Here is a 26,310-nt window from a genome sequence, read left to right as displayed (position 1 = left end):
CCTTGTATTATAGCAGAGTGATATATTTCCTTTATTAGATTACACTTATCATAGAATCATAGAATCACAGAATAGTAGGGTTGGAAGGGGCCTACAAGGCCATCAAGTCCAACCCCCTGCTCAATGCAGGAATCCAAGTCAGAGCATCCCTGACAAATGGCTGTCCAGCCTCGTCTTGAAGGCCTCCAGTGTGGGAGAGCCCACCACCTCCCCAGGTAATTGGTTCCATTGTTGTATTGCTCTTACAGTCAGGAAGTTTTTCCTGATGTTCAGCCGGAATCTGGCTTCCTGTAACTTGAGCCCATTATTCTGTGTCCTGCACTCTGGGATGATCAAGAAGAGATCCTGGCCTCCTTCTCTGTGACAACCTTTCAAGTACTTGAAGAGTGCTCTCATATCTCCCCTCAGTCTTCTCTTCTCAAGGCTAAACATGCCCAGTTCTTTCAGTCTCTCTTCATAGGGCTTTGTTTCCCGTCCCCGGATCATCTTTGTTGCCCTCCTCTGAACCCTCTCCAGTTTGTCTGCATCCTTCTTAAAGTGTGGTGCCCAAAATTGGACACAGTACTCCAGATGAGGCCTAACCAGTGCTGAGTAGAGGGGAACTAGTACTTCCCGTGATTTGGAAGCTATGCTTCTATGAATGCAGCCCAAAATAGCATTGGCCTTTTTTGCAGCCACATCACATTGTTGGCTCATATTCAGCTTGTGATCGACAACAATTCCAAGATCCTTCTCGCTTGTAGCGTGGTTGAGCCACGTATCCCCCATCTTGTAACTGTGCATTGGGTTTCTTTTTCCTAGGTGCAGAACTTGGCATTTATCCCTATTAAATGTCATTCTGTTGTTTTCTGCCCAGTGCTCCGGTCTATCCACATCACTTTGAATTTTGTTTCTGTCTTCCAAAGTATTAGCTATCCCGCCCAATTTTGTGTCATCTGCAAATTTGATCAGCACTCCCTGCACCTCCTCCTACAAGTCATTAATAAAAATGTGGAAGAGCACTGGGCCCAGGACTGAGCCCTGCAGTACCCCACTCGTTACCTCTCCCCAGTTTGAGAAGGTCCCATTGATAAGCACTCTTTGAGTCCGATTCTGTAGCCAACTGTGGATCCACCGGATCATTGTTTCATCTAGCCCACTTTGAGCTAGTTTGCTCATCAGGATATCACGGGGCACTTTGTCGAAAGCTTTGCTGAACTTATACAGCCCTTACAATTTTATCATTCCCTCTAATAGCAAACATGGGTGACTGAATGTGTATCAGTTTGGAAGTGAAAGGGGCCACCCAAAAAATTAGCAGTGGCTTTTACATACTCCGGGTCATCCTAGCTATTCAGGAGTGTATAAGCTTGTAAATTAAAAGAAAAAATAGTTCTTCTAAAGAACCCGAAAAGGACCTGACAAGGACCTGCAAGCTTCCAAGATGTGCAGAACATTGAAATGTCAACTTAGGAGGAAAAAATGGCAAATGGAGGGGCGGGAATGAAAAAAGAGAATTCGCCTACTCAGACCCCTAAAGGTTAATTGAAAGTATCCTGGAAGGGGTGGTGGGAATTAGGGGAAATATGTGTTGTGACATTAAAAAAAAATCCCCTCCCTGTACTGTACAGGTATGTTTCAGGAGGAAGGAAAAGAAAAAGGATAATTGTCCCCTTCCCAGAAGTACCCACCCATTATAAACAGCTCTAGAAATGCTCAGGTTCTGTGTGTGGTAGGCCAAACATGAGTCATCTAGAACTATCCTCGTATTATTTACTCTGGGTGCTTCCAGACTTGGTGTGTTTGGGTATTTGTAGTTACAACAAGCAGCTGTCCTCCTCAACCAGAAGACTGCTGGGAGCATCTTCCTTTTTTTTCTTCTTCTTCTTTCTTCCTTTATCTCCCCACACAGAGGCTGCTCTACTGGCCAAAACAGCTCAAGACATAGCCTGCTTTTCCCGAACCTTTGAGGATCTCACCTGTTTCTGGGATGAGCCAGCAGATGTGGAAAGGGAATATCGCTTTTTCTATACATACAAAGGGTAGGAGGTCATGTTTGATATGGACTGGCTGGGATCCATAGCCCAGGCTGGTTGGAAGGGCCTGACAAAGCATGTATCAACCTGGATGCTGTTTCTGAGCAGATGGGAACTGTTTGTAGAGGTTCAGGAGGGGGAAGGGGTGGAAATCTACCTTCCCCTTGCCCTTCTTCAGGTCAGAACTAGGGACGATTGCAGTGGAGAAATGCCCAGTCCTGTGTGATTTTCCATTGCCTTCTCTATTGATCCCCACAGAGACAGAAGCCAAGAATGCATTCTGATCCCAGTGAAACACAGTGGTGGAGGCTGGCGCCACATCTGCATCTTCCCCAGTGACCATCGTGGCATCCAGCTCTTCAAAGAACTCTGTGTTGAGGTGTTGGACATCATTAGCAATCGCACTATACTCTCCCAGAAACTCTCAGTTGACACTGTTGGTAAGCCTTCTTCCAAATTTGGGAAGCAGGGAAATGCGGAGTGGGCCAAGGCCTATCTCAGTCATACTGGGGGTTGTGCAGTGTCTTGAAATACACTGATGCCATGACCAGTGCCTGACACCTGGTGAATGCTATGGTTTTAGCCAGGTTCTGTGTTAACATACAATGTTGAATTCATTCTGAGGTCCTGATCTATCAGGTCCGAGTCAAACCAGATTCGAGGATTACCAAAGTAAAACAAAGTCACAGATACATTAAACTGGCAGTTTATTGATTATACACAGGTGATAAATGGATGCAGAAAGACATGCACAGATAGCTCGCACATCCCTTCAGCTGATTGAAGCAGGCCTCTGTCACAGCTATGTGCTTGGTTCCCATAGCATAGAGGGTGTTGCCCCACAGTCCAACAAATTCCTCCAGGCTGGCAGTGCACATTTTTCTCCTGGAGCAAGACCAAATTGGTTTGCTCCTAGCACCAGCTTATATATCTATCTGCCCAAAACATCACAGGCTGGGGAATAAATCACCTTTCTGTGGGAAAGCAGGGCCCCAACATTCCAGCATGGGAGGGGAAGTTTCTCAGGTGTTCCATGAGACAAAGCACAACACCCTTATCTTGGAGGGATGCAGTAACTTGGCAGAGGCCAAGCAGCTGTAAGGTTGTTGACATAAGGAGCTGTATTTGCTTGATACCAATTATTTCATGTGAGAGGCTTACTTGGTTAAGTAAAAGCTGCCCATTATGCTAGGCTATACCTGGCTGTCTCTATGCACTTGACACACTGTATAGCATGTGGCTGTGGGAGCTCACTAGATGCCTCGCCATTCTTCCGGTGTCAAACACGCTACAAATAGTCTGTGCAATAATTCTGGTGTTTCTCAGGCTGGAATGCAGCAATTTCTAGATCTCACAGATGCTTAACAGACAGAGCATTTGCATTTCATTTACTCTTTGGCCAGTTTTGATGTGGTGGTGTGTGGCTTTTCTCCACAGTTAATAATGTGTGCTTCCGTACTTATTTTATTAATTTATTCATTCAGTGCTATCAATGTACATAACATTTTGCAGCATAAAGAAAACTTCTTTATTCTTCCATTTGTTTAAAAGACCCTTAACCCACCTTTCAGGGCATACTGGCCTCACAAGGCAGTTTACAAGACTCTAAAACACATCAAACTGCAATAATCACAATTTTAACATTTAAACTATAAATTAAAAAAGGCCACCAGCAGCTAAAAAATGTTTCCATGCCAGCACCCTCAGGTACAGCACAATAAAAACAAATTGAGACCTGGGTTTTTGAACCAGCAGTGATGAGGACATATGTATCTCCCTGAGGAGGGAGTTACAAAGGTGTGGGACAATCACTGAGAAAGCCCTGACCCTCATACCAGGTTTTCTAACAGGTTTTCTAGTCGAGTCTTTTAAAGCCTAACAGGTTTTCTAGTCGAGTCTTTTAAAGTGCTTGTAACCCACTTTTTCTGCATATGGGTTGTGCACAGGCCAGAGAGCAGGAGCTCACAGTCTAAATTTTGACAGTGAGGAGAGAGGAAGGGCAAAGGGAGGGATGGAAGAAGGATCACATATATGTGAGCAAATGCAATTATGCCTACTTAGGCTTTATGCTTGAGCTCAGTGTGACATCAACACAGTCTTAGGAACTTTCATTTCAGCATCTGGCTCTGTCCATATGGCTTCCCTTTTCCTATAGTCCAGAATACTGCTCCTTGCCTGAAGCTTGAGAAGGTCTTCCTGGACTGAGATTCCCATCCCACCAGTTTGCACAGGCTCGCTGGAGAACTGCTAGCCACCTTTCCCTACCTGTCAGCCTGTCCATAGAGGGGCACTGAGAGTGCGAGGGAGCCTTGCTGCTGACACGGCCAAGTCCCCAGCATTTCTGCTTGTCCCTGCAGATTCCTGCACTCCCAATTGTGTCTACCACACAGGGAAGCATTGCATTGTAGAAGTACTGCATGTACAGGGGAAATCTAACAAATCCACATATTAGGTACTTCCTAGTATGCTACTCCACATTTCCTGTTGTTTCAGCTTTTGAAACAATTGTGATATCTACTGCATCACTTAAGTTACCTTCTCCCATTTGTTTATAAATCCCATAATGGTCTGTGTTGTTTTTTATTTATCTTATTATTACATTTATATCCCACTGTTTTCCCTCTTGCAAGGAATCCAAGGTGGCTCACATGATTGCCCTCCTCTCCATGTTATCCTTATAACAACCCTGTGGGGTAGGCTAGGCTGAGAGTCAGTAACTGGCCCACAGTCACCCAGTAAGCTTCATGGCTGAGTGGGGACTAGCATCTGGATCTCCCCAGTCCCAGTCCAACCACTCTAACCACTATACCAGACTGGCTCTCAACTGGCTTATGTTAAGCAAATGTAGACCCACGAAACATGCTTTGTGTAGGGATGTGCTCCCAAATCACATCCCAGTCTGGGTGGCCTCTCCATCTGCACTGCATTGCTTTCAGTGGGGTGTGCACTCACATGCACATCCGTATGCATGACCAAGTGCACCTTCCATTACAAGCCATGCAATGCTAGGGATATCGGAGGAATCCATCTGGGGGCTGAAGCTTGCCAAGCTTGCCTTACCTCATCCCCCTGGACTTTGGCTCACTTCCCTGCAGGCTGGCCTGACTTGATCTGCATCGAGTCTTGCCAGTACGGGGATGTTCCTTTTTATTTGTGAAAAAATAAATGTGTGCAAATTGCAGCTGCAATTTCTTTTTATGCAATTTTTTTTAAAATGGGAAAGCTCTGGGATTTCAGGAAAAGCTGCATGGCTCCGCCCGCAAATGCAAGCCAAGCTGGGTGCTCAGCAGGACTCCGTTGAGCCACCAAAGGGCCCAATTTTGCAGCAACAGAAAACATGGTGCAATACAAATACAAAGAATCTGCACTCCAATGTGCATCTGCATGTTCATCTTATTGTGGATATCATACAGCGTTTCAGTTAAATTTGCACCTGGTTATATATTTGAATGTACATCTGAGTATGCATTCTGTTGAAAGCAGGGTAGTGTATATTAGCCATCCGCAGTGGAGTGCATAATTTAATGCACACCCCAATTAGCCTGGAGTGGATGTGTGGCAGATGAGGGCACTGGACAGGAGAATGTGAGTCTAAGTGGGAGATTGAGTTACATGTGAAAATGTAAAAATGTAAACAGAGGGCAATAATTCCATGTTCTTATTACTGATGTCATGTGTAAAATAATACTTTTCCAGCTGCACTGGCTGCCAGTCCATTTCCGGGCCCGATTCAAAGTGCTGGTCTTAACATTCAAAGCCCTTAATGGCTTGGGGCCAGGTTACCTGAAGGATCGCCTCCTCCCATATGTGCCTGCCCGGACCTTAAGATCATCATCAGCGGCCCTTCTCCGTGAGCCCCTGCCAAAGGAAGTGAGGCGGGTGGCTACTAGGAGGAGGGCTTTTTCTGTTGTGGCACCCCGGCTCTGGAATGAGCTCCCTAGTGAGGTTCGCCTGGCGCCTACATTGTACTCCTTTCGGCGCCAGGTGAAGACCTTTTTATTTTCCCAGGCATTTTAGCTTTCTAAATTTTTATCTTTGCTGTTTTAAATCTGTATTTTAAACTCCTGTACTGCTGCTAGGTTTTATTGTGGTTGTATTGTTATATTGTGGTTTTAATGTTCTATATATTTTAAATTGTTTTATTGTGTGTTGTTTGGTTTTAATTTTTGTGAACCGCCCAGAGAGCTTCGGCTATTGGGCGGTATAGAAATGAAATGAATAAATAAATAAATAAATAATATAAATTTTCTATCCTGAACTCAGTATATTTAATGAATAATGCTTCTGACATTTACTCAGGTTAATTGATACTGAGAGGAAGATTCAAAGGAAGCACCAGACGGTGGCAGTCCAGACTTAATGGGTAAACATAGTCTGGCATGCTTCCTTGATGTTTGCGCTCTTGATGGAAATTTAAACTTAAGAAACGTTTTGACCTGCAAATATACCACTGATGTTAAAGAGCAATGGCAGAGCTAAAGAGCTCTAGGCTAGGGGGAAAATAACCTAATGGAAATGGTGCTGTTCTTAACGGCAAACTAAACATTATGTTAAATGCATCAGTGCTTTTAATGTGCTATATATTTCCTGACTCCTAACTGAGCAGAGCAGAGGAAGCTGCCCCAGCTGGTCTAGGGGCTATACAAGCAAGCAAGCTCCCAGAGAGTGAGCAATCAGAGTGAGCAAACAGGGAGAGCAAACAGGAGTTTGGCAGGGAAGTTGCAGTGGAAGAGGAGACAAAGGCAAAGCAGTAAGAGAGCTGGAGTAAGCCCAGGGACTTTCCATTCTGAGTTGCTATGTGCTCACCATGTGCTCCTGAGAGCTGAAATTGAAGGGATGTGTCCTGAGAGCTGGGACTGAAGGGGTGGGGCATGATTACTCTCAGTAACTGTGTGGGCAGGGAGTTTCATTCTGTTTCCTGACTTCTAACTGAGCAGAGCAGAGGAAGCTGCCCCAGCTGGTCTAGGGGCTATACAAGCAAGCAAGCTCCCAGAGAGCGAGCAATCAGAGCGAGCGAACAGGGAGAGCAAACAGGAGTTTGGCAGGGGAGGTCAAGGGGGAGGTCCCTAACAATTTTTCTTTATTTTTCAGTTTCTTTTTCTTGTAATACACACTTCTATACCAGTGGGACTCTGTTGTTAACCTCCAGTTAATAGAGGACAAAGCACAGTCTATTCCAGTACAATCAGAAAGCTAGAAACAAAAAGGGAATAGAGACTATGGAAGGAAAAGACTCTCCAGTGGTGGTGACCTGCAAGGTGCGTGCAGTGTTTGTTTTCTTGCCTGAGATCAACATGGCCTACATGTGCAACAACTGCAAGTTGATCACACTATTGGACAAAAAAGTAAGAGGACTGGAGCAGTGAGTGTCGACTCTGAAGGGAATAAGAGAAGATGAAGAATTCTTAGACAGAATGGTGGAATTACAGCAGCAAAGTGAAATACAGGAGCTAGGAGAGCAACAGCAAGCTGAGGCAGAAGAGGAAAATGCGAAGGCAAGGAAAAATGAAGTAGAGGATACTCCTTGGAAAAGGGTGACAGTAGTTAGGAGCAGAAGAACTAGAAGCCACTCTGCAGTGGAAGCAGTGGAACTATAGAACTGTTTTCAGGTACTTGAGGATGAGGCTGGAGGATAGCCTGTAGAGGAAGAATTACAGGGGACCCCGCATAAGAGCAAGCAAGAGGCTGAAATTCAGTCAAGCAGACAGAGGCAATGAAACCAAGGCCTACAACAAGAAGAAAAGAGTAGTAGTAGTAGTAGTAGTGGGAGACTCCTTCCTTGCTGCATGGGATTGAAACTCAAGGAAGTTGTGAAGATCCATGGACTCGCCAGGTATTCTGTCTCCCAGGGGGATGGATTAGAGATGTGACTGAAGTGTTGCCTGCACTCATAAAGCCCACTGACAGGTATCCCTTTCTTCTCATCCATGCGGGAACAAATGATACCACCAAGTGGAGCTACGAAGAAATCACATCAGACTTTGAAGCTTTGGAAAGGAAACTCAAGAACTTTGGGGCCCAGATAGTTTTCTCCTCCATCCTTCCAGCAGTTAGAACAGGGATAGAAAAGGAAAGAAAAATACTCTGGGTGAATGACTGGCTACGAAGGTGGTGCTGACGCGAGAGATTTGGATTCTGGGACCACAGGCTATACTTCCTGGAAGATGGACTGCTGGCAAGGGATGGGTTGTACCTCACAAAGGCTGGGAAGAATGTGTTTGGCCACAGCATGAAGAAATTCATCAGGAGAGCTTTAAACTGAATCATACAGGGGAGGGAGATATAAAGTTGGGGGTAACAATGGGTGAAGGCTTATGCACCACAACGGAGAGAACAGCTCTAATAGCGCCCAATAATAGTCTTCAAAAACATGTAGGAAGAAAGCTAGACTATGAAGCACATGGTCTTCGATCTCTATATACTAATGCCCAGAGTATGGGAAACAAACAGAACAAACTTGAACTCTTAATAGAGGAGAGAAATTACAATTTGATAGGTGTAACTAAAACTTGGTGGGATGAGTCCCATGACTGGAATACAGCAATTGAAGGATACAGCTTGGTCAAAAAGAACAGAACGAATACAAAGGGAGATGGAGTTGCACTATATGTTAAAGATACATATTTCTGCACAGAAATACAGGAGGATGGGCTTGGTAGTCCCATTGAGAGCATCTGGGTTAAAATAAATGGAGCAAAGGATAAAAGGAACATGGTGGCCAGAGTCTACTATCGACCACTCAGTCAAGGAGAAGACGAGGATGAAACTTTTGAAAAGCAAATTGCCAATGTTTCAAGGAAGCATGATGTAGTAGTAATGGGGGACTTCAATTTCCCGAATATCTGTTGGGAGACAAATTCTGCAAAACATGGCCCCTCCAAGAAATCCCTGACTTGTGTTGCTGATAACTTCCTCTTACAGAAAGTAAAGGAAGGAACTAGAGGATCGGCTATTTTTGACTTGATCCTAACCAACAGAGATGATTTGGTGGATAAAGTAGCACTTACAGGAACTCTGGGGGAAAGGGAGCATGTTATACTTGAGTACTTGCTTCTAAAGGAAGGAGAAGCTAAGTGTAGCCAAATATATACCCTGGATTTTAGGAAAGCCAATTTTAATAAACTCAGAACAATTATAAGTAAGGTCCCATGGCAAGGATTTCTTTTCAAAGCTTTAATCCTTTTACAACCTAATGACTCTTTCAGATGCTAATCACCAGCGACTAAAGCAAGGAACAGCACGGTGGCCTAAGCTTCGAGTAGTCAGTTGATCCCAGTTTGAAAGAGAGTCACTTAAAGACCCAGAACTTATGGGCTAGGGAGAGATCCTCCCTCTTTCCCTTTGGTCCATGGGAGGCGGCCGTTGCTTGCGCGCCAAATGGGCACTAGGCCTCCTTTCCGCGCCCTCCATCGCTTGTCGCTCTTTGCGTCTGCATCGAGCATCTAAGAAGCCCCCCTCCTGCATTCCCTCACTGCCAGGGTCGCTATCTATCTTAGGAATGCTGGCAGGAGGAATCTCTGCCAGGTGCTGAGCCTGGGAGGGATGAGCTGGCCCCTCTCCCACGGATAGCTGTTCCTCCTCAGAATCCGAACCGCTCTGAGGCTCTCTGGGCTCAGTTTCCACCCTGACACCTGGGAACTACAGACCAGTCAGTCTAACATCAATCCCTGGGAAAATTCTGGAACAGATTATAAAGCAATCAGTCTGTAAGCACCTTGAAAACAATGCAGTGATTACTCGAAGCCAACATGGATTTGTCAAAACAAATCCTTCCAGACTAACCTGATCTCATTTTTTGATCAAGTAACCTCCCTCATGGACTGTAGGAATGCTGTGGACATAATATATCTCAACTTCAGCAAAGCTGTCGACAAAGTGCCCCATTATATCCTGATCAGCAAACGAGCTAAAAGTGGACTAGATGAAACAACTGTCAGGTAGATCCACAGTTGGCTACAGAATCAGACTCGAAGAGTGCTTATCAATCAGATCTTCTCCAACTAGGGAGAGGTAACGAGCGGGGCACCGCAGGGCTCAGTCCTGGGCCCAGTGCTCTTCAACATTTTTATTAATGACTTGGATGAGGAGGTGCAGGGAATGCTGATCAGATTTGCAGATGACACAAAATTGGGTGGGATAGCTAATACCCTGGAAGACAGAAACAAAATTCAAAGCAATCTTGATAGGCTGGAGTGCTGGGCTGAAAACCACGGAAAGAAATTTAATAGGGATAAATGCCAAGTTATGATAAATGCCAAATGCCTAGGAAAAAGAAACCAAATGCACAGTTACAAGATGGGGGATACTTGGCTCAACAATACTATAAGTGAGAAGGGCCTTGGAATTGTTGTAGATCACAAGCTGAATATGAGCCAACAATGTGACGTGGCTTTGGGCTGCATTAATAGAAGCATAGCTTCCAAATCACGGGAAGTACTAGTTTCCCTCTAGTCAGCACTGGTTAGGCCTCATATGGAGTACTGTGTCCAGTTCTGGGCACTGCACTTTAAGAAAGATGCAGACAAACTGGAGAGGGTTCAGAGGAGGGCAACGAAGATGATCAGGGGACTGGAAACAAAGCCCTATGAAGGGAGACTGAAAGAACTGGGCATGTCTAGCCTTGAGAAGAGAAGACTGAGGGGAGATATGATAGCACTCTTCAAGTACTTGAAAGGTTGTCACAGAGAGGAAGGCCAGGACCTCTTCTCGGTCATCCCAGAGTGCAGGACACGGAATACTGGGCTCAAGTTACAGGAAGCCAGATTCCGGCTGAACATCAGGAAAAACCTCCTGACTGTTAGAGCAATATGACAATGGAACCAATTACCTAGGGAGGTAGTGGGCTCTCCCACACTGGAGGCGTTCAAGACGAGGCTGGACAGCCATCTGTCAGGGATGCTTTGACTTGGATTCCTGCATTGAGCACGGGGTTGGACTTGATGGCCTTATAGGACCCTTCCAACCTTACCATTCTATGATTCTGCTGCAAGAGGACCCCAAACAGGATTGGAACCATTGTGGGCAGGGATGGGGTTAACCCTTTCCCCTTCGCCACAATCCTGAAAATGCTATTTACATTGGGAGGAAAACTTCCACTAGTTTGGGCCCTAATCTTTGGAAAGCCCCATCTCCCAGGTTTACAGGGCCACTTGGCTGTAAAAATGCTTTGGTGATGGCAGCATAATTCTAAAGTCGTTTTGGGATTGGCAGCCTGGTTTGGGCTGTGTGCACACTATAAGTGGTTATATAATTTGAGTAATTGCATGTGATCTATTGTTTTGTAGAGTGGATTGTTGAGGGACTCCATACTCTGAGCTTAATTGGAGTTAGGGCCACTTGCCAAGTTGCAATCCCATATAGGTAAGGTCACAAGGCCTGTTTACTCCTGGACCGCAACCACACATGCACACTTCAAGAGGAGCTAAAATGTGTACTGCAGGCAGCAGGCAGGCTGTAGGGAAGCTCTAGGGGAGTTTCCAATAGTGATTCGGGGTGATATGGTATCTATCCTGATTTGTATAGCAGCTCAAAAGTAAGTCACATCAGCTGACCTCATTGTGCATTGCTGTGCTTTGCAAGATGTGGGGATATGTTCAGATATTTATATTTACATGTGAAGAAAAACAAACCACAGTTACTATATTCCTTATTCAACCCAGGAATGTCAGATACTATTGCTTTTTGTCATGGTAGCACGTTCTCAGTTTCATCAGTGTGGTTTTTACCAGAAGACATCTCACTCATCAACCCATCCAGAATACTTCTGATAATGGTGTCCTACCATCTCTTAAAAAGGGGAGGCATATCTGCATCTTACAGATCTTTCAGATTTCCCCTTCAGCAGACTGGATGCCAACCATGTCCATCAGAGTTCTCTCTCTCCCCACCCAATTCAGAAGGACACCTCCCTGTTCAGTCTCCTCGCCATTTGCTTGCAAAGAGAAATGAACAAGAACCTTATTTTCCTTTTCAGGTCTCATTGCTCCACCAATGAATGTAACGGCTTTGTGGCCTGGGGTGGCACGACAGTTGAATGCGATCTGGGTTCCCCCACCCATCAGCTATGTGGAGTTCTTGGCCTATGAGGTTCTTTATGGTGTTGAAGGCGCCAGGGAGCCACCATCCAGGGTATGACTTACAGAGAGAAGGGTGTCTTGTGCACAAAGCCTGCAGGGTATCTGTGCCTAGAAACCCAGGCAGGAGACTGTTACTCCTAAGTAGCAGCTGTTCTAATGGGGAAAACTGCTTCTATTCATCCTTACTTTTGCCTGACTCTCTCTTTCTCTTTGTGTCTCTCTTATAGATTGAAGTGAAGAACAATCTTGCATGCCACCTCAGGGATCTACTCCCTGGGCAGCGGTACCATATCCAAGTCCGCACTAAGCCTGATGGCTTCTCTTTTGATGGGCTCTGGGGACCCTGGTCTCCAGCAGTGTTAGCAGAGACACCCCATCTCCCTGGTTAGTATCCTGCTGGTTGGGAAGCAGTTGGAACATAGGTAGCTGTCTTATACTGAGTCAGAGCATTGGACCATCTAGCACAATATTGTTGCACGGACTGGCAGCAGCTCTCCAGGGTTTCAGGCAGGAGATTTTCCAGCCCTACCTGGAGATGACAGGGATTGAACCTGTAACCTCCTGCATGGAAAGCATTTGCTCTTAAGCTGTGGTTCCTCCCATACTGGTACTGCCTTCAGGACAATACATATATTTAACTTTAAAAGGATACGGCTGTTTTATGTGTGCTGACATAAATTAACACTTGCAAATAAGCAAACACCACCTCTTGTGTCTGTGGGTGGTGGCAGCTGATCTTGACCCAGACAAGAGGAGCTGGAGCCTGAGGCCTGGTAGGAACAGAGGCCTGAGAAAGGAGGAGCAGGCTTTGGGCTGAGAAGGAGGAAAAGGCCGAGGCCTGTCTTGGGCAAGGATTTGGGGTATAACATGGACTGACCTGAATGGGATCACAGTAGAACTGTCTTTAATATGAGGATCAGAGTACGTCCATTCTGGGTTGGGGCCTTGTCTGGGAAGACAGGGTGAGGAAATAAACCCCAGAACACAGGCTTAGCCTGTAGGATATAATGTGGTATTTCAGAAGCTGCTGTCTTTCACTCTCTCTTCTGGCCAGGGGAAATTGGCCTGCGCTGTTTTACTCCAGACTTGTGCCAACTGCACTGCTGGTGGGACAGGAACCCCATGAAGCCTGGCCCCTCTCACAGCCTCCTGTACTGGGCAGAAGACAACAGCAGCAGTGCAAGGTGACAGAAGGGCTGATGGCGGGTTAACAATACACATAATCCTGGTTTGTCCTGCTGCTGTAATTCAGTTCTTTACTTCAGCATCAGATTCCTTAAGTACACTGCCTCCTCCTCACCTGCCTACAGTAGGCAAGTCTCTGAATCACTGAGGAACTCTCCTTAGTTGTGAATCTCGCTAGGTTCAAACGAAACTGTCTACAAATATTTATTTATTGTATTTCTATTCCAACTTTCCTCTAAGGAGCTCAAGGTAGCATATATGTTTTCCCCATTCCCACCCTCCACTTTAATCCTCACTGCCATAACCCTGTGAAGTAGGTTAGGCTGAGAGATAGTGACTGGCCAAAGGTTACCCAATGAGCTTCATAGCTGAGTGGGGATTTGAACCTGGGCCTCCCCAGTCCTAGTTTGACACTAACCCTTGCTTCCCTAACCTGGTGCCTTCTAGATGTGTTGGACTGCAACTCCCATCATTCCCAGCTGTCATGGCACCAGGTTGGGGAAAGGCTGCTCTAACCACTCTACCACACTGGTTCTTTTCTAGCCCATGTCATGGAGGCTTCTAGTCTCCTTGGGGTAGCCTCTCTCATTGATATTCCTTAGTAAGCTTTGGAAAATCCACTTACTAAAGCAAGCTTGTCTTGCTCTCTTCCCAGCTCATTCGCTCCTTTCTTTCCTGCTTCTAGAAGGCCTGACATGTGGCTGGATAGAGTGGCCGTGTAACCTACCTTACAGAGGACAGTCCTCTATTTGAAGGGCTGTCCAGTGTAAGTCCAGCTGCATGAAATTAGGCCAAGAGCTGCAGGTTGCCTACCTGTCTTCTAAATGCTTAGGCTAGCCTCTAAATAAAAAGGTAAAGGTGTCCCCAAACAGTCGTGTCCGACTCTAGGGTGCGGTGCTCATCCCTGTTTCTAAGCCGAAGAGCCAGCGCTGTCCGAAGACGCTTCCGTGGTCATGTGGCCAGCATGACTGAACACCGAGGTGCATGGAACGCTGTTACCTTTCCCGCCGAGGCGGTACCTATTTATCTACTTGCAATTTCTTGCTTTCGAACTGCTAGGTTGGCAGAAGCTGCCTCAAACTGCTACTGCTTAGGAGGCTCTATTACATGAGTTCCATCAATGATTTCTGTGTCTTGTCAATAGCAATAGGTCTTCTTCATAGTGTCTATATATCCCTAGTGGCATGATTCACTTCCTTGCCTCATGATGACTGGTGTTGAAAATGGTCATGCAACAGAGGAGTAGGCTTTCTGTCATTTTTTAGGATTGGGGGGATCACCTAGGCTGGAGGATGAGACTGGATAGCCTTGGTGGGCAATAATAATAAAGCAAACCCTGACTGCAGAAGACAGCAACTTCAAGCAGATCTAGGGCTAATCACGGCAGATTGAGAAACTGTTGACATAACTGACTCCATCCTCACTTTTAATTCCCAGAACACAAGAATGGCGTAAGTGTGAGGAGGAGGAAGAGAGAACCAAGCCCCACATTTACCCCCATTCCCATGTCTGCACCTTCCAGCCTAGCAACACTACTTACATCTCCGTCCTGGTGATTGTTACCGAGAGTCAGCAAGAGGTTAACTACTTTGAAGAGCCATTTGAACTGCACCACGTGGGTAAGAATCTTCCGGCATGTCAAGGCCACCTCACCAGGGCTGCTGTCGTCTGCATTTCTGGAGTAGCAAACTCTCTTGGGGAGCCCCTGGCACCAGACTGATAGAGGCATTATGGGGTGGGTAATGTTGTTTGCACTGCACTGGGCCCCTGCTACCTCAGCAAGGTGAGCTGAGCTGACCAGCCATCTCTCTGTCTCTGTCTCTCTCCCCAATTATAGTGCTCACTGCTCCACCAAGGATCCTGCAAACCACTGTAGTCAGAGGTATGCTAAAGCTGGAGTGGGCTCCACCTCTGGAAGAGTTAGCTGAGCACATGGTGTATCAGATACAGTACGCAGCGCAAGACACCTTGAAATGGAAGGTAATATATAGGTGCAGGAGGGATACACTCAGTACTCTAGAACGGAAGCATCAAAGAAACGTCCCTGATAAAAACATATACCTTTTCCCAGGGGGCACCCCCATGTCATGAATCAGCAGTGTCATGCAGCTGTAAAAAGGGTGAATGTGATTTTAGGCTGTATTAGTAGGACCATAGTTTCCAAGACACAAAAAGTAATAGGCCTGCTTTATTTTGCACTAGTCGTCTGGTGTAGAATGTCCAGTTCAGGATGCCACACTTTAAGAAGGATGTAGATAAACTGGAGCAGGTTCAGAGGACGGCAACAAAGATGGTCAGTGGTATGAGGAAAGATTGAAGGAATTGGCAATGTTTAACTTAGAGAGGAGAAGACTGAGCGGCGGGCCATGATTTGTTGTTCTTGTTGTTCAATCATTAAGTCATGTCCGACTCTTCGTGACCCCATGGACCATAGCACGCCAGGCCTTCCTGTCCTCCTCTCTCTCCCGGAGCATGCTCAAGTTCATATTCATTGCATCGGTGATGCTCTCTAACCATCTCATCCTCTGCCGTCCCCTTCTCCTTTTGCCTTCAGTCTTTCCCAGCATCAGGGTCTTTTCCAGGGAGTTTTCTCTTCACATTAGGTGGCCAAAATATTTCAGCTTCAGCTTCAGTATATGTCCTTCCAATGAGCAGTCAGGGTTGATTTCCTGTAGGATGGACTGATTTGACCTCCTTGCAGTCCAGGGGACTCATAAGAGTCTTCTCCAGCACTACAGTTCGAAAGCATCGATTCTTCGGCACTCAGCCTTCCTTATAGTCCAGCTTTCACAGCCATACGTTGCTACTGGGAAAACCATAGCTTTGATTATACGAATCGGCGGGCCATGATAGTGTTCCTCAAATACCTGGGGAACTGCCACATAGAAGACAGCCAGTGTGGTGTAGTGCTCGAAATATTGGACTGGGACTTGGGAGATCTGGATTCTAGTCCCCACTCGGCCATGAAGCTCACACGGGGATTTTGGACCAGTCACTGGCTCTCAACCTAACCTAACTCACAGGGTTGTTGTGAGGTAAAAGGGAGATGAGGAGGACCATGTAAGCCACCTTGGGTTCCTCTGAGGAAAAAAGTTGGGATATAAAGGCAATAATAATTTTTTAAAAATAAAAACAGGAGGGGAAAGACATGGGCTTTGCTGCCCTAGAGGACAGGACTAGATTTAATGAGTTTAAGTTGCAGGAGGGCAGATTTTGGTTGAAGATTAAGAGAAACATATTGGCGGTAAGACCAGTTCAACAATGGAACCAATTACCTAGGATATGAGGTGGGGCTGTCCCTTGCTGCAGGTCTTCAAGCAGGGGCCGGATAGCCATCTGTTGGGGATGTTCTTGCTCTGGATTTCCTGAACTGAACAGGGGGGTGGACTGAATTGCATACAAGGCCCACTTCATACCAATAGTGTGGCAGCAGGAGAGAGGGACAAGCACCATAATAATCAGGGAACATGTATGAGCAAAAGTATTAGGCTTCTGATATCCAGAGTGCACAGAACTGACATTACATCCCAGGGATAGTGAACAATGTCTGAAGGGCATCTTTCACTAGTATATTCTTAATTAAGATACACAGTATAATGCCTTATCTGGTTATAAGTACAAGTCAGGCAGCTAGAAATGTAAAGAGCTTAAACGAAGGGACTTAAAGAAGCTAAAGGACCTCAGTCAATCCTCCAGTGTTTCAAAACAGACCAGGGTTTTTACACGGAGGGAGGCATCATTATCATTATCATCATCATCATCATCATCATCATCATCACAAGCACCCTCCCACCCATGTAATGTTGCCCTCATGTCCTGCTTGTGGGCTTCTCACAGGCAGCTGGCTGGCCACTGTGTGAACAGAATGCTGGACTAGATGTCCCCTTGGTCTGATCCAGCAATAAGGGAATTTAGAGTGGAAATGCAGTGAGGGGAGTGAGTGTTTAACTCTTGCTTCACCCATTGTTTCTGTGCTCCAAATGTACCCCCGTGGGGGAGTATGGGAAGGCATGATAGAGGTGTACAAAATTATGCATGGTGTGGAGAACATCATTAGGGAAACACTTTTCTCACTCTCTCATAATACTAGAACCCAGGGTCATCCCATGAAGCTAAATGGTGGGAGATTCAGGACAGATAAAAGGAAGCACTTCTTCACGCAGTACATAGTTAAATGAAGCATTCGCTACCTCAAGAAGTCGCGATAGCTCTTATTTTGTTCTTAAGTTTGTACAAGGCCCAGAGAAATTAAGCTTGGGCCCTGCCTCATACAGAACGAAAGCAGCCTCCAGTCTCTGAGCTAGACAGCACAGTGATACCCAGGACTCTGTCCTAGTTTCAGGATGTGAATCACAGGAATCTATCCAGCAGACTGCACCTGATAGGGCAATTCTCTGGGCAGACTCTGCAGGTGCAGTATTCAAACAACAGTGACATCCACCTAGCCACTGGGGGTCACTACTGCCTTCAGCTGCGTACTCAGCCAGATGGACAGAAGTTCCGAGGGGGGTGGAGTGCCTGGTCGGAACGTGTGTGCATTGAAATCCCACTTGGTGCAGGTAAGAGAGACCCTCCATACAGGAACAGAAATGTTAGACTGGATTAAAGAAGGGATGGTGTGGCCAGGTGTGGGGAGGAGGCAGCTGACAAATGATGTGATAACTAGTGCCGAGTTCTAGATGGACATTTGTTCAGAGAAGAGCTGGCATAGCAACCTGGCCTTGTGTTTCTGCCCTAGGTTCAACCATCTTGAACGTGGCAGTTGCACTGCTGCTCTGTGCAGGACTTGTGCTGGGGCTGGGCTGCACCTGCCTTTCCATTTACAGGTAACTGAACCCCAGTGCAACTAATGCAAAGCCTACCTTTAGCATTCAGCAAAAAGCCACACACAGTGTGCTGTTCTGTGATAGAGGCTGATTTGTTCCTCTTATGGAGCAAAGCTCATATCACAGAGAGCCACACCTATGTTTTGAGATCATTTGGGTTCCCTGGTGTCACAATCCACATTTCATTGTTAAGCAGTGTGAAACAAAAGCTCTGGCCGCCCATTCCAGATCTTCACCATGTCCTGGATGGATTCCTTGAAGACAATGGCAAGCACCAGCAGCAGCAGGTGAGTCTTCCCTCTTCCATACCAACACTACTATTGGTACAGTTCATGGGTAAGAGGACAGATATTTTCTTTTTAAAGCATGAGATCAAGGGGGGGGGGGGGTTCCTCCAGGAATGGATATCCTTTTTCAGCTTGAGTGCTGAATTAAATTTTGGAGAAGCTCTTGGGGGCCACATTCCAGTTGTGGGCAGTGCCAAAGGCAAAGGGGGGAGGGCCAAAAATACAGAAAATCCACCATATTTAATCTTAATTCTCTTACTGCTAGCAATTAAGCCTTAGGAAATGCATCTCAGCATTTTAGAATGGTGAAAAAAAACTGTACAAAAGCTAGTAAACCACCAAATGATTGGTGATTAGGGGAAAGGGCATGGCCATCTGGGAAACTCTGGAGGGCTGGACTGGGATCCCAGATGGGCCAAATTTGGCCTTTGGGCTTGATGTTCCTCACTCATTTTTGATAGGATTACTTGGTAATGATGCCTCCTGTTACAAAGGCAATTAGCAGAGAAAAAAACAAAAAGGCAAAACAGAATGAGCGTTTACCAGTCCCACATGCACACAGGGTAACTTCACACAATAAAGGAGAGGCTACACCCTTCTTCAGTGGAAGAAAACAAACAGCTTTACTTACATATATTCTTGCATATACAATGCAGGTACAGCATAGAACTTTTTAAAAGTTTGTTCAGTCCATTTTGTGTTCCATTACACAGGTAGGAGCAAGAGAGCAAACACACGTGCACCCAGCCAGGGGGGGGGGGCAGGGGCGGAAGAGGAGAAGCAAAAGGAAGAGATCACAGGAAACTGTAGGCTATAGAAATCCTAAGGCTAGTTGTGGTCAAAATTCCCATGAACTAACCGTAACACTGCCCCCTTCAAGTAACTTGCAGACAAGGTTGCAATATTTCCAACAGTTTTTCTCCCTCCAGCATAGTTTTGATGGGAGTGCTGCCTCGTTATATGAGTCTGCTTCAAATTTGCAAGGGTTCAAGAGTGATATAAGCAGAGCCATTCTTACGTAGCTTTCCAGTGGCCATTCTTATTCCGTACTGTGATGTGTGTACGTTGTCATGGTGGAAGATTGGGAGGCAGTATTATTTTACTGTAATGATCCTAAACAGGTTTAAGAATGGTTATTAATATCATACCCAGTCAGAGTACAGCCAGCCAGGATGCCATCTTTGACAGTGACGAAGGGTGCTTCCAGACACGGAAAAACCATTAAGGAAAAAAAAGACGGGAGTGCTCCACAGTGCCTACTTCTTGGTAGTGCTATGAGCCTTCTGTCTGGAAGCACCAAACAGGAGCCTTCAGTTAGATGGACATGTATGTTATTTCTCTTACAGCTTTCAGCAGAGCGCTCACCATGCTGCCTTCTTGTTATTTTAAAAAAAGCCCCATTCTACTGTTGCTTCTGACTACCAACTCCAGGAAATCCAATCCGTCTCCTGTCTCCAGAGATTAAGTTTGTTATCTGAGTGTAACATGCACACAGAGAGGATGTGCACACATGCATGCACACACACAGTGTAGGTGGGAGTGGCCCTTCTGTGTATCTGATGCTGCTTTCCCCCCATTTTCTAGACGAATGCTTTCTTCTGCAACAAGACTTTGGAAGACACGCCTTTGACTTGCCTGCTGGAAGTGCTGCCTGAGATGCCACTGGAAAGCCCAGGCTATGGCCCTCTCCTAGATACTGTTTCAGTGGAGCAGGTGGAATGGGATAGCCAGCCTTCTTCCCACCAGCACTACATGGTGCTGTGTCCTAGCAGACCCCAAAGGAGCCATCATGAAAATGAGTATTTTGATGGCACAGATGATGGGTGTGACCCCCTCCCACTCTCTTTGGAATATGATCCACAAATAATTTCACACCCTAAGGTCCAACTAAGTTCTTTCACTTTGTTTGTCACACCATTCTCAGCCCCTGAGACAAAAGAGGAAAGATGGGAAGCTTCTAGGGATCAGCCCACACCTGCCACACACATATCAAACCAGTCTTACCTGCTGATGGGCTGACTGTGCGTGCTCACTACTGACTAGCAGCAAGGGAGATGGTTAGGTTCTGCGGATGTCTGCATTATGGCAATTCTGAGTTGCAGAGCCAGAGCAGCTGTTTTGCCTTTCCTGTGCACTCACTGTCCTTAATAGCTGATCACATTAGACTAAGGGATGAAGTGCAAACTGAATAGGGCTCTCTACCCACAGGTATGCCCACGTGGCACTTGGTAACCAAAGTCTATCATAAATCTCCAAATGCAGTGCACTTCGTGAGAAGCTATCTACCCTACTGATTTCTCTATTTCCATTGGCGTTATATCTTGACAGCCAGAGACACATGTAACAAACCCATTGAAGCTTTCCCCAGCATGGAATAGGCCAAACTATCTAGCTGCATGGGATGTTTTGGGAGAGGCATGATAAGCAAATAAATTGCAGCAGTAAATTATTTTATCATTAGGGCATATCTACAGGCAGATAAGCATGCAATAAACATATGTGAGTGAGACAAGATTGCAAATAGCAGCTTGTGAGCGTGACTGCCAATGCTTAACAAAAGACTCATCACTCCTTTGCAGATCACACATACCTCTCTGTTCCACCTTAACCTCATTTTAAATCTCACTAACCATGACTATTACCTCCAGCTGAGGAATCACTATAATTACTTGCATCAACACCACTGCTAGTGCATACAACTGTGATGTTACTTCAGTAGTGCAGCTTCTGTGGAAGTTCACTCATGGTGGTCTGTTAATCTCTCTCCAAGATCAAATTCAAAAGAAAACTGGTTGTGCAGTACAAGCCAGCTTTACAGCACTGATTGGCTGGAACTTGTCCTGTCACAAAGACAGCTCCTTCTGTCCCCAGAGTGGTTTTGCAAGTCTTTTGAAACTGATTTTGTTTGAAAACATCAAGATAGTTTAAATGAATAACAGTAATCCTAAGGGGGTGGTGTATGACATGTCATTTACAGGCCTATTGCTGGTGGAAACATCACCAGCAGTACTCCTACACCTGCAAAGATTTCTGTGGCCGTACCAGAGGCCCCACCAGAAGATGGGTACTTCCACTACACCCTAACCCCCCTTGGAAGGCTGTCCAAGAGGGTTAGGATTGCTTTGCCAATGTACATGTGAGCAGCCTCCCTAAAACAAGAGGGGGCAAACCTTAAAGGTGAATCAGTGCTGGAATTGCTGGTGTTTCTTTTACATAGTGGGAGGAAGCCAGGCTCACCCCGTGGGGAAAAAACGGCATGACAACTGCTGTTTTAATAGTACTCTTGCCTGCAGGCTTTATTTCAATAGCTTCTGATCCAGATGCCAGCTTGGATAGTGGAGATGATGCTGTGCAGAGTGTAATGCACTCTCTGCCTACAGTTAGAACTGCTTGGAGTCCAGGAAGATAAGGAGTCGAATTTGAGGCAATTGTAGTAAACCAATGGCTTCCAAGATTTTTGCCTGTGTGGTCCTTATTTTAGAGGTAAATGGAATTCTGTGATGCCAGATATTAGTTAGAAGAATGCATGGTACATTCGGTATAATCAAATAACAAACACAGGGTAAGCATTGCGAATCACCCTATTGGACTTATCCCAGAAATACTTGGAATTAATTTTTTGCAAAATGTTTACAGGATTACATGTACTATTAAAAATACTAAGGGGGGAATCCTATGGCTGCTAGCCAGCGGCTGGACAGCCATTGGATTGATCAGTTCCCAGAGAAAAGACCTCCACCCCCTCCTGTGCCGCCTCGTAGGCAGCTCGGATCGGCCCCACGCCCCATGCTTGGAAGAGCAGCACAGAGTGGGGAAAACAGGGCATCCCCCGGGGCGAGGTCGGAAATGCTGGTATGACACTTCCTATGTGTTGTCCGGCTGCTCCTTCCCACACTCCAAGGTCCCACGGCTAGACAGCCGAAATCTGCTGTCTAGCTGCGAAAGCAGGGCAGTGGGAGCACGGAGGACATCTGCTCCTCACCACTCCTCCCGCCCTGCACTGGATAGGCAGTTGTCCCGGATTCGGGGGCAACCACTGATCCTGATAGGATTGCTCCCTCTGGGAGGGAGCAGGAATAGAAAGAGAAAAAACCCAGAAGCAGGAAATAGAGAGTTTTGCACAAGCATTCAGGCTGGGATAGGGGAAAAGGGCCTTTCATAGGGATCTATTTCTCAAATGCTTGTTAAAATGAGATTGGCTTTACGGTTCTGCCGTCAAAACTTCTGCTCTATATAGTATTTGTTCATAGCTCTTCCCTGTACGTAGCCTTGTACAACTTATGTTGGTGGTCACACTCGTGATCACAATAAAGATCCATGGGCTGGAGTAGGCTGACTTTATGGGACTGCAAACTTATTACATACATGTGTGCGCCAAAAATAATCCAGTCTGTCCTATATCCTAGCCATTCCCTAGTCCTGGGAAAATTCAGGGAACTGGAGCTTGGAAGCTGAATAAAGGCTTGGATTCCTGCACTGAGCAGTGGGTTGGACTCGATGGTCTTGTAGGCCCCTTCCAACCCGACTATTCTATGATTCCATAAAACCAGTTGTGAAGTTGCAGTCATATATACACCTAAGTTGGAGTAAGTCCCATTGAACTCAGTGGAGTTGCCTTCTGAGTAGGCATGTATAGGATTGCAGCACACAATGCCTTAAGACAGGGGTAAGCAACCTAATGCCATCCAGATCTTTTGGACCACAACTCCCACAGTCTCTTACCATTGCCTGGGCTGGCTGGGGCTGATGGGAGTTGAGGTCTAAAAATCTAGTTACAAAAACTGTTGGCTTCTCTGTCTCAAACCTGCAAGTCATCTTTGGCCCAATATTCTGGAAATAATCTATCCAGGCCAATATTTTCCTACCTCCAAACTCACTGTCAAGAGTAGTTTAGTGCAAAGCTGAAGAACTTAATCCATCCCCAGCAATTAACTGTAGCGCTAATGCTCAAAATGACTTTATTGCACTTCTGGGATTAGTGCTGTTAAAATCAACTGTCCTGATGGCTTAGACAAACAGTTTATTGAGCCCAAGAAGGCAGCATGCCATCATTCCCTGGGTTTCCAAACAAGTTGCAGCACTTACAAGGTAGGGCATGAGATCCCAAGGGTGAGGCCTGGGCTTTCTTCACACAGAGATTTTATCCTGCAATTGAGATTGCTCCTTCATGGAAGTTTGTGGGCTCTTTACATGACACTGTGATTATCCAAGGCATCTCCTGCACTAAATGCCCTTTGTTCCATTTTAAAATAGATCACAGATAATGAGCTATCAAATTGCCGCCTTGTGTTCTGCTTGAGTTCCCATTGTGAAAAGAGGAAAAGCGGCAAGAAGAGGAGCGAAATCAATGAAAGATAATGGAAGACTCAAATGTGGGGGAAAGGAGGGGGAAAGGGGAGGGGGGAAAGGAAGCACGTGTAAAAGGGAGTCATCGTGATCCTGCATTTAAAACAGAAGCAGAAAGGCCCATTTTAAATGCAGGATTTCAGGCTGGTGTAGAGAGGCCCTTGATGTTGCAAGAGTTGTGTTTCCAGGCTGTGGCTGAAAGGATATGTAAGGTAGCAGTCTTCCAGGAATGGGACCATCTTTTCACCTTTGAATGCAATTGCATTTTAGAAGCCCTGAGGCGAAGCATTACATTTAGCCCTCACTTCCACAGAGGGAATGAATAATAAGCAGATTCATGAGTAATGGAGCTGCTGAAAACTTGGATTTTGTTGTTTATTCGGTCAGTCACTTCCGACTCTTTGTGACTTCATGGACCAGCCCATGCCAGAGCTTCCTGTTGGCCGTCACCACCCCCAGCTCCCCAAGGTCAAGTCTGTCACCTCCAGAATATCATCCATCCATCTTGCCCTTGGTCGGCCCCTCTTTCTTTTGCCTTCCACTTTCCCTAGCATCAACATCTTCTCCAGGGTACCCTGTCTTCTCATGATGTGGCCAAAGTACTTCAGTTTTGCCTTTAAGATCACTCACTCAAGTGAGCAGTCTGGCTTTATTTCCTGGAGTATGGACTGGTTTGATCTTCTTGCAGTCCAAGGCACTCTCAGAATTTTCCTCCAGCACCACAGTTCAAAAGCATCGATCTTCCTTTGCTCAGCCTCCTTATGGTCCAACTCTCACAGCCATCGGTTACTACAGGGAATACCACTGCTTTAACTATGCGGACCTTTGTTGTCAGTGTGATGTCTCTGCTCTTAACTATTTTATCAAGATCTGTCATTGCTGTCTTCCCAAGAAGCAAGCGCCTTCTGATTTCCTGGCTGCAGTCAGCATCTGCAGTAATCTTTGCACCTAGAAAGACAAAGTCTGTCACTGCCTCCACATTTTCTCCCTCTATTTGCCAGTTATCAATCAAGCTGGTTGCCATAATCTTTGGGTTTTTTTTAGGTTTAACTGCAACCCAGCTTTTGCACTTTCTTCTTTCACCTTCATCATGAGGTTCCTCAGCTCCTCCTCACTTTCAGCCATCAAAGTGGTATCATCTGCATATCAGAGATTGTTAATGTTTCTTCCAGCGATTTTAACTCCAGCCTCAGCTTCATCAAGCCCAGCACGTTGCATGATGTGTTCTGCGTACAGGTTGAATAGGTAGGGTGAGAGTATACAACCCTGCCATACTCCTTTTCCAATCTTAAACCAGTCCGTTGTTCCGTGGTCTGTTCTTACTGTTGCTACTTGGTCGTTATACAGATTCCTCAGGAGGCAGACAAGATAACTTGGTATCCCCATACCACCAATAACTTGCCACAATTTGTTATGATCCACACAGTCAAAGGCTTTAGAATAGTCAATAAAACACAAATAGATGTTTTTCTGAAACTCCCTGGCTTTCTCCATTATCCAGCGGATATTGGCAATTTGGTCTCTAGTTCCTCTGCCTTTTCTAAATCCAGCTTGTACATATGGCAATTCTCATTCCATGAATTGCTGGAGTCTACCTTGCAAGATCTTGAGCATTACATTACTGGCATGTGAAATCAGTGCCACTGTTCGATAGTTTGAACGTTCTTTGCTGCTTCCCTTTTTTGGTATGGTGATATAAGTTGATTTTTTCCAATCTGTTGGCCATTCTTGTGTTTTCCAAATTTGCTGGCATATGGCATGCATCACCTTGACAGCATCATCTGGCAAGATTTTAAACAGTTCCGCTGGGATACCGTCATCTCCTACTTGTTATTAGCAATGCTTCTTAAGGCCCACTCAACCTCACTCTTCAGGATGTCTGGCTCTAGCTCACTGACCACACCGTCAAATCTATCCGCGATATTATTATCCTTCCTATACAGATCTTCCGTATATTCTTGCCACCTTTTCTTGATCTCTTCTGCTTCTGTGAGGTCCTTGCCATCTTTGTTTTTGATCATACCCATTTTTGCCTGGAATTTACCTCCGATGTTTCTAATTTTCTGGAAGAGGTCTCTTGTCCTTCCTATTCTATTATCTTCTTCTGCTTCTTCGCATTGCTTGTTTAAAAATAATTCCTGATCTCTTCTGGCTAACCTCTGGAATTTTGCATTTAATTGGGCATATCTCCCCCTATCACTGTTGCCTTTTGCTTTCCTTCTTTCTTGGGCTGCTTCCAGTGTCTCAGCAGACAGCCATCTTGCCTTCTTGGTTTTCTTTTTCTTTAGGACGTTTTTTGTTGCTGCCTCCTGAACAATGTTGCGAACTTCTGTCCATTGTTCTTCCGGGACCCTATCTACTAAATCTAGTCCCTTAAATCTATTCTTCACCTCCACTGCATATTCATGAGGAATATTAGTGAGCTCATATCTAACTGATCTGTGGGTCTTCCCTATTCTCTTTAGTCTGATTCTAAATTGTGCAATAAGAAGTTCGTGATCTGAACTACAATCCCAGGTCTTGTTTTTACCGACTGCATAGATGTCCGCCACCTTTGGCTACAAAGGATGTAGTA

General features: G+C 45.7%; 1 protein-coding gene across 4 annotated transcripts in view; it reads left to right on the top strand.

The window, feature by feature from the left end:
* MPL (MPL proto-oncogene, thrombopoietin receptor) overlaps positions 1–21,841 on the top strand; it is a 32,379-nt gene extending 10,538 nt beyond the window's left edge. Inside the window, exons 2-12 of one of the 4 annotated variants that reach the window (XM_084852802.1) lie at positions 1,892–2,021; positions 2,274–2,455; positions 11,989–12,143; positions 12,319–12,475; positions 13,146–13,275; positions 14,714–14,895; positions 15,114–15,256; positions 17,679–17,835; positions 18,015–18,102; positions 18,296–18,389; positions 19,974–21,841. In XM_084852802.1, the coding sequence (XP_084708928.1) occupies positions 1,892–2,021; positions 2,274–2,455; positions 11,989–12,143; positions 12,319–12,475; positions 13,146–13,275; positions 14,714–14,895; positions 15,114–15,256; positions 17,679–17,835; positions 18,015–18,102; positions 18,296–18,389; positions 19,974–20,408 (1,853 nt within the window). In that variant the 3' untranslated portion in view covers positions 20,409–21,841. Of the gene's footprint in view, positions 1–1,891; positions 2,022–2,273; positions 2,456–11,988; positions 12,144–12,318; positions 12,476–13,145; positions 13,276–14,713; positions 14,896–15,113; positions 15,257–17,678; positions 17,836–18,014; positions 18,103–18,295; positions 18,390–19,735 lie in introns of all 4 variants that reach the window. The other 3 variants (XM_084852799.1, XM_084852800.1, XM_084852801.1) reach the window with 3 other exon arrangements.
* The last annotated feature ends 4,469 nt before the right edge of the window (positions 21,842–26,310 follow it).

This window comes from Heloderma suspectum, chromosome 4 (genome assembly GCF_057233095.1).
Source record: "Heloderma suspectum isolate Gila_16-S chromosome 4, 16-S_ref, whole genome shotgun sequence".
NCBI classification, from domain to species: Eukaryota; Metazoa; Chordata; class Lepidosauria; order Squamata; family Helodermatidae; genus Heloderma; species Heloderma suspectum.
Note: the sequence above shows the minus strand (reverse complement) of the source record. Positions and strands in the feature narration are given on the sequence as shown.